The sequence below is a fragment of the Bubalus bubalis genome, chromosome 7, assembly GCF_019923935.1.
Source record: "Bubalus bubalis isolate 160015118507 breed Murrah chromosome 7, NDDB_SH_1, whole genome shotgun sequence".
NCBI classification, from domain to species: Eukaryota; Metazoa; Chordata; class Mammalia; order Artiodactyla; family Bovidae; genus Bubalus; species Bubalus bubalis.
In genome coordinates this window covers 47,775,730-47,793,683 of record NC_059163.1, presented here as the reverse complement: position 1 = coordinate 47,793,683, position 17,954 = coordinate 47,775,730, and the positions used below count along the sequence as shown (strand labels likewise).

Genomic DNA, 17,954 nt, shown 5'->3' with positions numbered 1-17,954 from the left:
TCATTTCTCCAGATTTTTGAGCAAATTTCAGTCCTTATGTAGACAATTCAGCTTTAAGAGTAAAAATGTAAAACGTAGTCTTTTCCTCAAATCTAATGAACAGATCACTGTCAAACACCGTACATCTTGTAGCTAAAGGGTACAAAGGTCCTCACTTCAAAATCTACCATCTTGTGGGAAAGCCATGATCTTGTGGAGTAGCCACTGTTCTCTTGTCATACTTAGCTGCCCTGTGGCAGCAGAACAGGAAATGCAGGTATGTCATCATGACAGTCTCAAGTCAACAGTAAGGGCAGCCACCGATCTTTGACCTCACTGTTCACAAAGCCAAAACAAAGACCAAAAGAAAACAAAAAATAACACAATTGGGAAATGAGATGGCAAAAGTGACCGATGCAATGTTCTGCCACACCTCATAGAAAAGTTGCTAAATTTGATGGCTTACAGCCAGAATTGTAACACCTCCTTTATCTAAAGTCTATCACTCTAAACCAGGCCACTATCATCTCATCTCTACTGTTCCAACAGCTCCTAACTACTCTCCCCAGTTTCACTCTAATCTCTCTATAATCCTTTTTGGTCCCTACTGAGCTTGCCAATCTCATTTCAAGGAGCTATCACCTTTGTTTCCTATGTTCTAACCACAATACAGAAGCAGCATCCTTTCAGTTCCTCAGGCAAGCCAAACTTATTTTGCTGTTCTCCAGACCTCACAGGACTCTTTCACCCTTCCTAAACGTTACCTTCTCAGAGGGGTTCTCTATACCACATTATTTTCTGCCACAGATGCTAAAGTCTCCTTCACAGTAACTTTCTCAGACATAATTTATCTGTTGCTGTAAGCTCCTGAAGGGCAAAGGAACTATGTATGTTTCATTCATAACTGTAAACTCAGAGCCTCAAATAATACTGGGCATAAAATTTAATAAATACTTGTTAAATTACTTATCAGGAAACCTCAACAAGACAGTTGATAATGAAGGATTAATTGAAAAATACTCTGAGGAGATAAGAATCTCAAAACCCAAGTATTAAAATTCAAGCATCTAAATCCAGCACTCAGAACCAACTTCTCTTCCTTTATACATTGGTCTTATAAGGTTGGTTGTCTCATTTCTAACCTACAGCTGATCAATTAGAAAGAAAAGAAGAACATAAACAGAAAGCAAAAGCTCTCATATGCAAATTCAAAAGAAAGTGCCATTTAGAAAAGATCCTCAAACTTCAAAATACCTCAATGGCCTCTAAGAACATCACAATGTACCAATCTGTCCATATTTTCTTTTGATTAAAAGTTTCCTCTACTCAATCAGATAATTCTGACAGGATCTTAAAGCAGAAGAGCATGTTTCCGACTGATTTTCAAGACAATGATAAAGATTAACCAAAAAATACACATGAAGGGATAAATATAAAAATATATGGCAATAATTTGCCAAATGTCTATTATGGGTTCAGGTAATCAGATAAATTATTTCTGACTGTCACACCTAATCCCTGAGATAGATATCCCTTTTGCAGATGAGAAAACTAAAGTTAAGAAAAGTTAATGGCTACAGTTCGGAAGTCTCTGAGAACTGAAATCAATCCGCTTGACATCAGAGACCACTCTTTCCACAGAACCATCTCTTGCTTTCCAAACGTGTCTAAGAATCACCCAAGCTCCTATCAAAAATAAAAATTCCTAGACTCTTCCCTTAAAGATTCTGATTGAGGAAGTCTGAAATGTGTATTTTTTAAAATGTCCTTAGTGATTCTGATAATCGGGCAAGTGATTTTATTAATCAGGCAAGTTTAAGAAATACTGTACTGAGATTAAGCAAGATTGCATGAACATGGAAACACTAGTATAACATCTGATTTTACAAATGGATTCTGAAACAAATTATGAAAAGTCACCAACAAATCTTACACAGAAGACATCAGAGTAAGATACTTAAAAGCATCTGTTGCTGTTATATTTTAAAGCTTAATTTCATTGAGAATAATATCTTAAGTAGCTTTATAGTAGATTAAAAAGCTAAGCCATAGATACTAAAAAGACTTAAAAGATTCCATTCTGAACTTTCCTGGTGGTGCAATGGAAAAGAAACCGTCTGCCAATGCAGAGGCCACTGGTTCAATCCCTAATCTGAGAAGATCCACATGCCATGGAGCAACTAAGTCTGTGCACCACGACTACTGAGCTCTAGAGACCATGCTCAGCAACAAAGTATAGACCCTGCTCACCACAACTAGAGAAAGCCAGCCCAGAGCAACAAAGACCCAGCACAAAAAATAAAATAAATAAAAATTATTAAAAAAAGAAAAAAAGATTCCCTTCTGAGTACACAGTTGATCTACTATCCTAGGCATTTAACCTATTAGGAATATAAACTCAAGCTGGGATTCAAGAGCAGCTCTCAAAAATATTATTCTTTAGAATAATGTTATTTAGAATAATAACAGCTTTTGTACCATCATAAAGAATCTCTTATCACCATTTAGTTCCTATATTCCACTTAGCTAAACACATAACATTTTAAGTACTAGATAATTTCACATCTGGTGGCAGGCAGAAATCCCACAATGAACTGTTTGGACTGGATTATCCATGTGAATTTCAAATTACAGCAAAATTTTGATCAAGACCATCCCCAAGAAAAAGAAATGCAAAAAAGCAAAATGGTTGTCTGAGGAGGCCTTACAAATAGTTGAGAAAAGAAGGGAAGCTACAGGCAAAGGGGAAAAAGAAAGGTATACCCATTTGAATGCAGAGTTCCAAAGAATAGCAAGGAGAGATAAGAAAGCCTTCCTCAGCGATTAACGCAAAGAAATAGAGGAAAACAATAGAATGGGAAAGACTAGAGATCTCGTCAAGAAAATTAGAGATACCAAGCGAACATTTCATGCAAATATGGGCACAATGAAGGACAGAAATGGTATGGACCTAACAGAAGCAGTCTATATTAAGAGGTGGCAAGAACACACAGAAGATCTACACAAAAAAGACCTTCATGACCCAGATAACCACGACGGTGTGATCACTCACCTAGAGCCAGGCATCCTAGAATGCGAAGTCAAATGGGCCTTAGGAAGCATCACTACAAACAAAGTTAGTGGAGATAATGCAATTCCAGTTGATCTATTTCAAATCCTAAAAGATGATGCTGTGAAAGTGCTGCACTCAATATGCCAGCAAAATTGGAAAACTCAGCAGTGGCCACAGGGCTGGACAAGGTCAGTTTTCATTCCAATCCCAAAGAAAGGCAATGTCAAAGAATGTTCAAACTACCACACAGTTGTACTTATCTCACACACTAGCAAAACAATGTTCAAAATTCTCCAAGCCAGGCTTCAACAGTACGTGAACCGTGAACTTCCAGATATTCAAGCTGGATTTAGAAAAGGCAGAGGAACCAGAGATCAAATTGCCAACATTCGTTGGATCCTTGAAAAAGCGAGAGTTCCAAAAAATATCTACTTCTGCTTTATTGACTATGCCAAACCCTTTGACTGTGTGGATCACAACAAATGGTAGAAAATTCTGAAAGAGATGGGACTACCAGACCACCTGACCTGCCTCCTGAGAAATCTGTATGCAGGTCAAGAAGCAACAGTTAGAACTGGACATGGAACAACAGACTGGTTCCAGGTTGGGAAAGGCATACATCAAGGCTGTATATTGTCACCCTGCTTATTTAACTTATATGCAGAGTTCAGTTCAGTTCAATTCAGTTCAGTTGCTCAGTCATGTCTGAGTCTTTGCAACCCCATGAATTGTAGCACGCCAGGCCTCCCTGTCCATCACCAACTCCCGGAGTTCACTCAGACTCATGTCCATCGAGTCGGTGATGCCATCCAGTCATCTCATCCTCTGTCGCCCCCTTCTCCTCCTACCTCCAATCCCTCCCAGCATCAGGGTCTTCTCCAATGAGTCAACTCTACGCATGAGGTGGCCAAAGTACTGGAGTTTCAGCTTCAGCATCATTCCTTCCAAAGAACACCCAGGACTGATCTCTTTTAGAACGGACTGGTTGGATCTCCTTGCAGTCCAAGGGACTCGCAAGAGTCTTCTCCAACACCACAGTTCAAAAGCATCAATTCTTCGGTGCTCAGCTTTCTTCACAGTCCAACTCTCACATCCATACATGACCACTGGAAAAACCATAGCCTGCAGAGTACATCATGAGAAATGCTAGACTGGATGAAGCACAAGCTGGAATCAACCATGCCAGGAGAAATACCAATAACCTCAGATATTCAGATGACACCACCCTTATGGCACAAAGCGAAGAAGAAATACAGAGCCTCTTGATGAAAGTGAAAGAGGAGAGTGAAAAAGTTGGCTTAAAGCTCAACATTCAGAAAACTAAGACCATGACATCTGATCCCATCACTTCATGGCAAATAGATGGAGAAACAATGGAAACAGTGACAGACTTTATCTTTTGCGGCTCCAAAATCACTGCAGGTGACTGCAGCCATGATATCAAAAGACGCTTGCTCCTTGGAAGAAAAACTGTGACCAACCTAGACAGCATATTAAAAAGCACAGACATTACTTTGCCAACAAAGGTCCATCTAGTTAAAGCTATGGGTTTTCCAAGAGTCATGTATGGATGTGCGCAATGGACTATAAAGAAAGCTGAGTGTTGAAGAATTGATGCTTTTGAACTGTGGTGTTGGAGAAGACTCTTGAGAGTCCCTTGGACTGCAAGGAGATCCAACCAGTCCAACCTAAAGGAAATCAGTCCTGAATATTCACAGAAAGGACTGATGCTGAAGCTGAAACTCCAATACTTTGGCCACCTGATGCAAAGAACTGACTCACTGGATAAGACCCTGATGCCAGGAAAAATTGAAGGCAGGAGAAGGGGACGACAGAGGATGAGATGGTTGGATGGCATCACAGACTCGATGGACATGAGTTTGAGTAAGCTCTGGCAGTTGGTGATGGACAGGGAAGTCTGGTGTGCTGCAGTCCATGGGGTCACAAAGAGTCGGACACGAATGAGCGACTGAACTGATCACGTGAATTTCAAATTACAGTAAAATTTTGAAACAAGCTTACTACCATATTTCTCATTTCTTCAAGAAAGTTTACTCACTGAGAAGTTTTAGCACATGGTCCAGTTAAGATATTGAGCACTTTTTTCTTTATAGTGTCAGAAATTGCTCAATGCTGTGTTCTAAATCAAAGTAATTTCCTCTCAAATTATAAGGAGCAAGAAAAATCTCTGGGAAAATAATATCTACTTTAAACAGACAATTTTCTCACTATCACCAAATTTGCTTTTTAGAAAAAGACAAACCAAGGAATTTCCTGGAGGTCCAGTGGTTAAGACTCGGTGCTTTCACTGCCAGGGTTCAATCTTTGGCCAGGGAACTAAGATCCTGAAAGTGCAGCCAAAAATAAAAAAATAAAGTAAAAATGATAAGCCATTTATCTTATGAATGTGGTTATAAGAGTTCTATTGTACAACAGTTTGCCTTCATTCAGAGGTACCAAAAAAAAAAGAAAACAGTTATTATTTTGACAAGTTTGACAAGATCCAAAGATGTATGCAATTACCTCATTTATTTAGAGAACATTTCAAAACCCATCATATTCCAGACAGGGCTTCCCTGATAGCTCAGTTGGTAAAGAATCCACCTGCAATGCAGGAGACCCCAGTTGAATTCCTAGGTCGGGAAGATCCACTGGAGAACGGATAGGCTACCCACTCCAGTATTCTTGGGCTTCCCCTGTGGCTCAGCTGGTAAAGAATCTGCCTGTAATGCAGGAGATCTGGGTTCGATCCCTGGGTTGGGAAGATCCCCTAGAGAAGAGAAAGGCTACCCACTCCAGTATTCTGGCCTGGAGAAGTCCATGGACTATACAGTCCATAGGGTGGCAAAGAGTCAGACACAATTCAGTGACTGTCACTTCACTTCACTATTCCAGACACCACATTAAGTAGTGGAGAAATAAAAACCAATAAACATAATTCCTGCCTTCAAAGAACTATCCAGTTTTATGGAGAAATATCAAAAAGAACCTTAAAAGTCTCCAAACAAAAAATTTAATCTTTAAAAATGGAATAATTATGCTGAGTGGAGATAAGGAGGTGAGAGTTACAAAAGTTTACAAAATTATTTAACTGAAGTGAATCTGTTATTTAAGCAAATCTCCTGTTGCTTACCACAGCATGCAGTAGCAATCTTGGTCCAGTACACTTCAAGACAGAATTTTTTTTAACTCTACTATCTGAAAGGTCAATATATGCTGAGGTGTTCTGTGATGTCTCCTATGCAAAGGTCCTATTGTATTCCAAAGTGTTTCCATATTATTTCAAGTCACATTTCTAAATCTTTCAATTTTCCACAGCTTACCTGAGATGAATGATAAAGAGAGTGATGTCTCACAGCCATCGATAAAAGCTGGTAAAGGATGAGGAATTTTTGTGGACATTGTAGAAAGATTATACCTCAGAGGAAAGTACCCGAAGACACAGTAATTTAGTGAAATTAGGAGAATAACATTAGAAACAAACCTAAAAATAAGCTGGTTCTATGACAAGGCTTATGTTAGAAGTCAAAAATTAAACATTCCCTAGGGAGGCTCCAAGTTTGATTTTTATATGGGAGGGCATGAAACAAGATAGGAACTGATAATGTCAGTTATGATGACAGATTAGACAGGAAATACTGGCCTAAAACCTAGTTTTAAATTCTAATTTTTATATTAAGCACACTGCTATCATCACTGTGAAAAATCAAACTCTTCAACAAATGATAGTTACAAAAATTTATTCTAAGGGGAAGAGAATGTCGTAATTTTAAAAAATATTAACCAATTTTGCCAATTAACACCTAATAAATTAATCACCTTTCCTTCATCTTCATTACATAATAAACTGAGAAGTACACATACACACACAGAAAAATCTTTTAACTGAACTGTGAGCTCAAGTCTTTTAAATAACATGTACATAAAAATTATGCAATAACAGAAACTTATCATTTCCCTCTCTTCCTTCAAACACTTTTCCTCAAAATACTATTTTGTATAAGATTTCTTCCTATTGGAGCTGCCAGCTTGTTCCATATTGCTACATTCAAATCTAAAAATGAAGGAAATTATTACACTCACCTAGAAAAATATCAAGAAAGAATACTGATCTTAATGGAAGTACACAGTTTAAGCCTGACTTGTGGTCAATACGAAAATACTAGAAACTACATTAAAGCAAACTTCATTTAGGCAAATTATACATTTTAAATACTTGTATGCCCAAAATCTGATTATGCCACAAAACTAACCAAGCCCTGCCTGTGTAGTAGAAAATGAAAGGTGACTTACTTTCTCACATCACTATAATGACATGCCGCATTATGTCATGAGAATACAGTAACTTCTAAAATAACAGCAATATAATATGATGTATTATATCATAGAGGGGAAAAGAGTAGAAATAATCAATCGTGAAGGTCTCCTCAAAAGTGACATCTGTGAAAAACACACATGAATAGATCTATATAGTTTCAGATTGATGTGGATTGCAGATGATTCTATATATTACATTATATTGACTTCCAAACCAGTAAGGGAAAACAGCTCTGAGCAGCTCCTTAGTTTAAAAGGAGGAGCAGATAGGGCAGCTGTAGTGATAAGCTTAACCAGTAGTCTTATAACTGTTTTAATAGCTCTTCCCATTTATACTTGCAGGCAAGAAAAACTGAACATGCTCAACAGTTATAGCAACCCACAAACACCAATTTCAAAAACCATTATAGGTATTAACTGACTCCTACTTGCATAGTATGCCTGTGAATGATACAAAAAGTTTTATACTACTATTAACCGTACTTATCTATGTCACCACAAAACAGGATTAGGCCTTCAATGCAGAAGATTCTTATTAATTCTCCTTGAAATATTTCACACAATTTACCCTCAAACAAATTGCCCAGAAACGGAAAAATAAGACTAAAGTGAGTCACTATTAAGTTTGAGAAAGGCAGTCTGGATTTCTTAGTACTGTGCTTTATACCTATGTTTCTCAAAGAGGAACACTATATGTGTGGGTGATAATTAATAAAGGCTATATTTATTGAGCACAGTACCACACAATGTGATGAATTCTTTGCACGTACTGTCTCAATCCTTAATTTTAACAATTAGGAACTACAACTAGCCCCATCTTAAATGAAGAGTCACAGATAAATAATTTACCCAAGAAGTGGCAAAGAGTAGATTTGAACCCAGAGCCTAGAAACAAAGTAACAGGCAATAAAGTGAAGTTGAGAGAGAGCACAGGAAAATTAACTTCTATGTAGAAAGGCATACTGTTTATTGGGGGCATTTAGTTTCTCTTAATACTCTGGAATAGTGGTGTTTAATCCTGGGTACCTACTTGAGTCACTTGTGGAACTTTTTAAACAAACTAGGACCTCACTCAGATACTTGGCTTCCACTGGGGCAATGACAAAAACTCCATTCTCTACCACTCTGTTAACCTCTTTAAGTAGCCAACTAAAATCAAATTTACTAATCACCTATTCGGTTCTGAGCTCTCTGACTTTTCCATCATGCCCAACAATGTACTTAGCTTTTCTTTTACTCAAACAGAGGAAACATTATAACTATAGCTGCACCTTTTAAAATAAAATTTTGCCAGCTTTTCTTTGATATGAGGAATTTAAGGGGAAGGGTGGACAGATACCATGATAAAGTTTGAAAACCAATCTTTAAGCACTCCTTAGGTTTAAAAGAATGCATTAAGGTTCAAATAGTCAAACAAAACAAATGGCAGGCTCTGAGATGTAAACATTTCTGTGATATATGTTAAAAAGATTTAATATCCCATAGTATTTGGCTATATGTCTTAATGATGCTAGTGATGACACTTAAAATACTAAGTAACTGTTAGTACGGTGATATTTTATTGTCTTCTCATGGCACTGTGACAGAGATAATGCAGTGTTTTTATACTAAGTCACCAGAATATAAACTAACAGGTGCTAAAGAAATCAAAGCATTACATAAGCACACCCAAACAACAATATGGCTGGTCATATCATGTTTTGAGAAGTGAAAGGGTTTTGCTGACAGTCTTATATGAGAAGTCCTACTATTTCACTAAAAGTTAATTCACTGCACATCCCACTCACCCTAAGCCAAAAATAAAATATAAAGTGTTCCAGGCAATTTCAAACTTACTGGCCCTTTGTATTTTACTAAAAAGGTAAAGTGGAGAGATGTCTGACAAGCATGAAGTTTGACCTAGGATTTGAACAAAGATCTAAAATGAAAAGGCATAAATTCTTCAACTTGTACAAAACTCTGAACTTCTCCGACAAACATTACAAAACTTCCTGCTTCCGGACAGCTCATTATTTGGTTCAAGTCTTCACATTCCTTTATTAGTCATGACCTTTCAGAAAGTGCTCCTTCCTTATTGTTTGAATAATATCAGACTTTTAAAATGTTGCCAACTGAACTTACAGGAACCCTTATCAAATGAAGAAGCCATCCCAGAGTTCGTGCCCCAAGGAAGGACTTAGATTACAGAGAACCCTGAGTAACCTGAGCATTGTGTGCCCATCACGTAGATTTTTTTTAAATTATATGTAAACATACATCATTCTGCATCTTAAATACATATGTTCATCCATACATTTTTTTATCATATACAATCACAGGAACTTGCATTGGTTCCGCACAAACTGACTCTGCAAGAAACTGGGAAGACTTATGGGTATGAGTTTAACAGACACGAAGACAGGGAACCACTCATTACCGATCGTCACCAGGGTCTCACCCGGCCCAGATCCGGCCTCTGAGCCATATGTCACTAGGCTCAAAGGCACAAACGAGGAAAAAGAACCACAGGGTAAATGGATGAGAAAACTGGGGGAGGCACCTGAGAAATACGTGTATTTCCACCCCGAAGCTGAAGGGGTGGCCGGAAGGGCAGACCCCAAAGAATAACCTTCCTCCTGGGATCCGTCAGAGCGCCCAGGCCCATGGGGCCTGCTAACAGGAGGCGGGGGGGCCGGAGGGCAGCGTTTGTCCCCACTCCGGAGACAGAAACAAATGAAAATAAAGCAAGTTCTCACTTCCTGGTCGCCTACTCTTCCCGAAGGCCTCAGACACTCGACGGACACCGGGAGAGAAGGCCCCCGCGGAGTAAGGGGCCCACCCCAGCCCTGCACCTCCCGTCCTCGCCCTCGCCCTCCACCGGGCCTTACACGGTGACGTGACCGGAGCCGCGGACCACCACCGGGTCCGGCGAGTACTTGAGCAGCTGCTCTTCCAGGGCCCGCTCCTCGTCCTCCTCCTCCTCATAGATCTCGTCGAAATCCGCCATCCTGAGACTCCGAGACCCCCAGACCGAAGGGGCCTGTCCAGAGACTGAGGCCGAGATACGGGCTGGCGAGGCGGCGAAGGCTGAGGGGAGTCGCTACCGCGGGCTCCGAGGCCGCGGAGTTCGTTCTCTGTAGTCTCGGCTTCGGCTACAGAAGAGATGGGGTCCTGGCCGTCGGCGGCACCGCCGCCATTACCGTCAGCAATAACAACAACACAATGTCAACATCCGCCCAAGGGCCGACACCTCCACCAGCACTGCCGCGACCGCCGCAGCAGCAACTCAGGCAACCACAGCAACAGCCAGAGCCTCCCGCAGCGGGAGCACCCGGCTACGACCTCGCGAGACTTCCCGGGAGCAGGCGGGCGGGTGAGCGGGCGCGTGGGCGCGAGAGCGCGCGGGCTGGCGGGCGGGAGCGCGCACGTGAGGCCTCGCGCCCTTCCCCAGGTCGCCTTCCTCCTCTTCCACCCGCCGTCTACTCATGGAGCGCGCTCCCGCCGGCGCGGCCCCGCCCTCCAGGAGAAGAGTCGCTGACGCTTAAGGAGAATGTCTCTGGAAACTGGTGGCTTTGAACCCCCGACCCAAAGAACAGAGCTCTGAGTGTCCAGTGGGGCACTTGGTTCCCCAGAGCAATCTCTAACCAAAACAACTAAAAATAAAGGCCCTAGTTTGGAATAGATTGTTGTGCATGTGGTTGCCGGTTTATCCAATAATCGAATCTTAATTTTCGTCAGTTTTTTAGTCTGTGAGGAGAACCAGAGTCTGTAGTTTTCCAATTTGAGGAACCCAACAGACACAGCTCAAATATGTTTGCCCACTGTAATACAGGATTTTTCAAAATATGTCCAAGTTCAAACATCTTGTCCCATCATCCCCTTAAATACAGTCCAATAGATGAGGCCAGTGGTGCTGATACATTTTTTTTCTTAGGAGAAAACTCATTGTAGTCAGGCCATGACACAAAATTAACAAACTCTGGATTCCAGATTAGAAGATGCAGTTGCCTCCGTCAACTTCTTCACAAGCCATAACCTCATTTCTCCTTTAAGAACTTAGGGAATCCCTTTCCCTTCCTTCCAGCTCCTCCCAGGAAAGGAAAGGTGAAGGGAGGAGAGCAGAGGCAGAATTTAGTGGATTCCTCTCACCCGCCTAGATCATCACTAAAGGCCCAAGTTTCACTCTGGGTACTTGGTTGTATTCATAGTCAAGAACCTGCCCAGGCAAACAAATAGTTCAAGGGCAGGAGTGGGCTCCTGAGAGTGTCCAGGATAAGGAATATATACTGACAGCAAGAAAGGATAGTCATACTGGACCAAGTGCTGGTCAGAATATACTCCTAAGTACAGTGTTCACTTCCTACCAGTTTAGATGATTCGTTGTTGAGTTGAGAAAGTGCAAAGGCAGGCATTCAGGGCAAGTGAGCAGCGCCAAAGAACTTCCTACTAGTAATGGTTGGAAAAAATGAACATAGTTAGCTAAGAAAAAATTAAAGAAAAACATAGTAGATCAAATCAAACTTGCTATGTGTCTCTCCTGAGGACATTTATTCGTTCAAGAGATATGTACTGAGCCCCAACCATGTGGCAGGCACTGTGGTATGTATGTATGATGAGGTATAGTTTCTGCCTTCTAGTAGCTTATTTATCACTAAGGCAAGCAATCATAATCCTGCTGAGTGCTCCCAGAGAAGTATAGAGAGGGTGGTAATAGAGCACACAGGAGGGAGCTTGGTTTGATGATTAACTTCCCTGGTGGTTCAGACGGTAAAAGTGTCTGCCTATAATGCAGGGGACCAGGACTAGATCCCTGGGTCGGGAAGATCCCCTGGAGAAGTAAATGGCAACCCACTCCAGTACTCTTGCCTGGAAAATCCCATGGACGGAAGAGCCTGGTAGGCTTCAGTCCATAGGGTCACAAAGAGTCAGACACGACTGAGTGACTTCACTGGCTGCCTGACTTTGAATTCAGCTCTGTCACTTACAATGTGACTCTGGACCAGACATTTAACTTCTCTGCTCCTCATGTGTAAAATGAGGATAGTAATAGTACTACCCCACTGGGTTGCTCTGCAGATTAAACAAGTCACTACATGTGAAATGCTTAGAAAAAGCCTTGCACATAGTAAATATTGGGTGGCAAGAGGGTATCTCTATGGTCCCATCCAACTAGTTAACTCTCTGAGGATCAGCTCAGTTTTTTTGCATTATCTAAACCAGTCCATTATAAAGGAGATCAGCCCTGGGTGTTCTTTGGAAGGAATGATACTAAAGCTGAAACTCCAGTACTTTGGCCACCTCATGCGAAGAGTTGACTCATTGGAAAAGACTCTGATGCTGGGAGGGATTGGGGGCAGGAGGGAAAGGGGACGACAGAGGATGAGATGGCTGGATGGCATCACTGACTCAATGGACGTGAGTTTGAGTGAACTCCAGGAGATGGTGATGGACAGGGAGGCCTGGTGTGCTGCGATTCATGGGGTCGCAAAGAGTTGGACACAACTGAGCTACTGAACTGAACTGAACTGAATGCTTTACTGTTTATGAAGCACATATGTCATTTAACATTCCCCCAAAACTGTACGAGGTAACCAAGGTTGTAACTTACTCCTTAGCTTCAGAGATGCTACGTGACTGCCTTATAGCCAAGTAACTACTTAAGAGTCAAACTCAGGGCTTCAATTCAGTGCACTGGGTAGGCGGCACTTGTGAATTTCCTTCTTGGCAGGAACTAGAAGGCCAAGTGGCTGCACTCAGTTAAAGGAATGATAGCAAATGGGAGAGTGAGCAAAGGGAACCTGAGGAAGAAAGGTCAGTATGTTGCACACATGGCCCACACCCTGTGTACCGTGACTGAGAATTCACCTTTCTATAGAAATAGTGGCCAAGATAAGGGGCTGATGCTCCAAAATATCTAAATCATCACATAGCTGACAACTTCCCAAGGGCAGGAGAAGTCATACACAGCATTTTCGCAGCTTCTGCTTCAAAGAACGGGCTCAATAAATGTTATCTGAATAGAGATACATTGTTACTGGCGCTATTTCCAGAACATCATGAGTTCATTAGGCTTCCCTGGACTGTGAGAACCTACCTCACCCTTATCTTAACAGTGGTTTTGTGTGGGAGAAATGTTCTTTATTCTAAGATCTATGCAGCAGAGAGATCTTTGTAACTCCCACTACCTCGGTGTAAGGTGGGGGCTACCTTATTTTTGCTCTTCCTATTTTGCGCTTCTTTGTCCTATTCTGAAAAACCTGTCAGAGCCAGCAAAAGGATATAGGGCCTGGGAACAATGCCAAGAGGGTGAGGGAAGATGAGTCAAACATTTCCCTGATGATGGTTGACATCATAATCCCAAATTCCACCTCCAGCCCTCCAGGGTCCAACTTCCTGTCACATGCCTTCCCCAGTCTCTTCCTGGGGACAGATCTCTCTTCTCAGTGTATTTTCCCTCACTGTTATGTGCTCTCCTGCTCTCTGAAGTATGGACTCTTTTCCATTTGAGTTCCCCTTTCCATCCCTGCTTCACACACTTTCACACTTACCTTCACACCAAATGGTTCAAAGCCAAATAGGATAATGCCTTGGGGGGGCCTCATGAGGCAACAAATCTGCAGTTGCTTTTAAGGCAAATACTTCTAGATTTGAAAACTTCCAAATTTTCACATTACCTAGTTGAGTGGTCTTGGGCGGTTTCAAATTTCTTTCTTTTTAAAAAAATTTATTTAGTTTCGGTTGTGTGCCGGTCTTCATTGCTGCACGCGGGTTTTCTCTAGTTACGGAGAGTGGCGGCTACTCTTCATTGTGGTGCATGGGCTTCTCATTGAAGTGGCTTTTCTTGTTGTGGAGCACAGGCCCTAGATGCATGGGCTCAGTACTTGCAGCTCTTAGACTCTAGAGTGTGGGCTTAGTTGCTCTGCAACATGTGGAATCTTCCCAGACCAGGGATTGAACCTGTGTCCCCTGCATTGGCAGGCAGATTCTTATCCACTGCACCACCAGGGAAATCCTCACAATATCAGGACTTTTAATAGAACTATTGGGAAGAGGGGGACCTCTTTTTCTATGATTTACTAGGAACCATGTCATTCTTATGGTAGAAATAGTCTAAGAATGATGCCAGCACTGAGGAAAGCAGAAGCAAGGGATGAAGCAAACATAACTTTTCCTAATGATAATGTCCTGAGTCCCCTGAGTTCAGCTACACTTTAAATTTCCCAGGTTTGTAGGAGAGGATACTGGATTTAGTTTGTGAAATAAAAGGCACCCAGTGGAGATGTCCAGTAGAACATAGATGGATAGACAGAGATATTAGATAGATGGATACATGTATATGTAGATAAATGAAGAGATAGATAAAACAGAGAGAGGAAAGGGGAAAGAATGAGTTGGGGAAGAGGCTCAAAAGATAAATCTTGGTAGAAAATAAATACATGGGATCCATCAACTCATAGATGGTGAAGTTAGCCATAGTAGTGACCTTGATGGCTCAGAAGCTAAGAGGTGAGGTGACTGGGAGAGAGTGAAGACAAGAGGATGTAGGATGAAGGAATTTCAGCGAGTAGAAATAGGGAGAGGAGGCAGAACTGACAAAGGAAATTGAGAGAGCCTCTTGCCTGGAAAATCACACGAACAGAGGAGCCTGGTAGGCTGCAGTCCATGGGGTCGCTAAGAGTTGGACACAACTGAACGACTTCACTTTCACTTTTCACTTTCATGCATTGGAGAAGGAAATGGCAACCCACTCCAGTGTTCTTGCCTGGAAAATCCCAGGGACAGGGGAGCCAGGTGGGCTGCCATCTATGGGGTCACATAGAGTCGGACATGACCGAGGCGACTTAGCAGCAGCAGCAGCAACCAAAGTGGTAAAAGGCAACTCGGAGAGAGTGTGGTGTTTCAAGTAAAGAAAGAGAAAAGTCAAAGAAGAAAGTAGTAACTGTTCCTGTGAGACATTGCAGAAATAAGGTAAGATATTAACCAGTGTCAGCTGTATTAAAGAGAACAGAAGATCCTGAGAAAGGACTCAATTTCTGTAAGTAGCATTTTGACAGACAGAGCCAACAAAAAACCCCTTGGTTACATATAACTGTTTAAAAAAAACACAAAAACAGTAATAAAGGGAAGCATAACTCTCCACTCCTTAAGTGTGGACCATACATAGTAACTTCTTTCAAAGGAAAAGCGGGGGTGGGGAACTAACTCCACAGTGGGACACTGATAAACTCTGTTTGAACCAGCTAATCAAGGTCAACATCATGTTGACCATAAATCACATTGATAGTATGTGCCTTTTTATGATATGATGAAAATAGCACTGAACCTTTCCGATCTTTCTCCCCCAAATCCATAATCCCATTCTAATCAAAGAAATGCTAAGTCACTTCAGTCATGTCTGACTCTGTGCGACCCCATAGATGGCAGCCCACCAGGCTCCCCCGTCCCTGGGTTTCTCCAGGCAAGAACACTGGAGTGGGCTGCCATTTCCTTCTCCAATGCATGAAAGTGAAAAGTGAAAGTGAAGTAGCTCAGTCGTGTCCGACTCTTAGCGACCCCATGGATTGCAGCCTAATAGGCTCCTCCGTCCATGGGATTTTCCAAGCAAGAGTACTGGAGTGGGGTGCCATTGCCTTCTCCAATCTAATCAAAGAAAAACACTAGACAAATTCCAATAGTGAGGCATCCTACAAAATACCTGAACAGTACTCCTGAGACTGCCAAGGTCATCAAAAACAAGGCAAGTTTGAGAAACTGTCACAGCCAAGCAGAGTCTATGGAGACACGACAAATAAATGTAATATGGCATCCTGGATGGGATTCTGGGACAGGAAAAGGAAATTAGATAAAAACTAGGAAGATCTGAATAAACTATAAACTTTAGTTAATAATAATGTATCAATGTTGCTTCATAATTTTTAGCAAACATACTGTAAGATGTTAATAATAAAGAAAAATTGCATGCAGGAGTATAGGGAACATTCTGTATTACATTCTCAATTTCCCTTATAGTCTAAAAGAGCTCTTAAAAAATAAAGCCTGATTTTTAAAAGTTAGTAGTACAGCAAATTCTGAATTCAAAGTATAGGAGAAACTTTTTAGTGCCAGAAGCAAAGATAAAGCTTAAAGCTTGAGTAATAGACTCATAGAATACACTATGGGGCTAGGAGGCAAAGGGATGGGGGAATTACTGGACCAGAAATAGGTCCCAGCTGCTAAAGGTAGGAGTTTTAACATGCTGTGATAGAAGACTTGACCCTGGGAAGGATCAAGGCAGGACGACAACAACCAACCAGGAAAGGCTGCAGGAGAGAGACCAGAAAAACTCTGTCCGTGGGACAAGGAAGCAATGCAAAAGATTTTTCTACTGGAATTCTGGGTTGGGGAAATAAGATCTTTGGTGAAAAATCAAAGCCTCAGGCTGCACCCTGCTTTACTGCTATGTCTAAATTTACACCACACTTGTATTATAGGAATGGCCAACCTAAGAAATTAGCTGAAGGAGGAATCATATCTAGTATATGAACTCCGAAAAAGGCAAATGGAGCGGGATCTAGAATATAGTGCCTGCTGCGGCTGTTGCTGCTGCTGCTAAGTTGCTTCAGTCGTGTCCAACTCTGTGCGACCCCAGAGACAGCAGCCCACCAGGCTTCCCCGTCCCTGGGATTCTCCAGGCAAGAACACTGGAGTGGGTTGCCATTTCCTTCTCCAATGCATGAAAGTGAAAAGTGAAAGTGAAATCGCTCAGTTGTGTCCGACTCCTAGCGACCCCATGGACTGCAGCCTACCAGGCTCCTCTGTCCATGGGATTTGCCAAGCAAGAGTACTGAAGTGGGTTGCCATTGCCTTCTCCGAGAATATAGTGCCTAGATCCTGATAATTACACAGAAGATGTTAGCTATTTTTCTTCTTATTACTCTGTCTCTATTACTGTATAACAAGAGTGATAGGAACAATAATATCAATAATAACGTTTGATTTTGTATGTTCTTGAGCCTAATTTATTTAGATATTTGGATAGGATAGATGTTGTATTAGGGAACATGGCCTTAGGAGAAAAAATATTTGGTGTCAGCCATGAGTACTCAGGTAAGAAGAATTTTAGGGACTTCCCTGGTGGTCCAGTGGCTAAGACTCGGATCTCTCTTTGCTGGGGGCCAGGCTTCAATCTCTGCTCAGGGAAAACTAGATTCTGCATGCCTAAACTGAACATGCTGTAACTAAAGATCCCACAGGCCAAGACAAAGATTAAAGATCCCACATATAGCAACTAAGATCCTGCACAGTCAAATAAATAAATATTTTAAAACAAAAACTTTTTTTAAAAAGAAGAATTTTTAATTGTATCAGGAGAGTTTTAGATTATCTGGAGAAATTCAAATTTCTTGGTTCTCTGGGAAAACAAACAAAATGTCTTCACTCAAAGACATAATTCCAAAAAAGAAATTAATTCTTTCAACCCACGCTGATCATTGTAAAAAAAATTTTTGACATAAAATTGGCACATTGTGTCCCAATTCCTCAAGTTTGTGGTGCTCAGAGTATAACTAATGAAAAATAGCGCTGCTTTCCAGCACCTAGGGAAAGGTCATGTATAATAATACAAGCATGTGAAAGGCCTTTGGGGAGT

The 17,954-nt window shown here is 41.4% G+C and overlaps 1 protein-coding gene across 1 annotated transcript in view; it reads right to left on the bottom strand.

Moving 5' to 3' along the window:
- CHIC2 (cysteine rich hydrophobic domain 2) overlaps window positions 1-10,703 on the bottom strand; it is a 58,209-nt gene extending 47,506 nt beyond the window's left edge. Inside the window, exon 1 of the mRNA XM_006048212.4 lies at window positions 10,216-10,703. Coding sequence (XP_006048274.1) covers window positions 10,216-10,334 — 119 coding nt within the window. The 5' untranslated portion in view covers window positions 10,335-10,703. The remainder of the gene's footprint in view (window positions 1-10,215) is intronic.
- Between the last annotated feature and the right edge of the window lie 7,251 nt (window positions 10,704-17,954).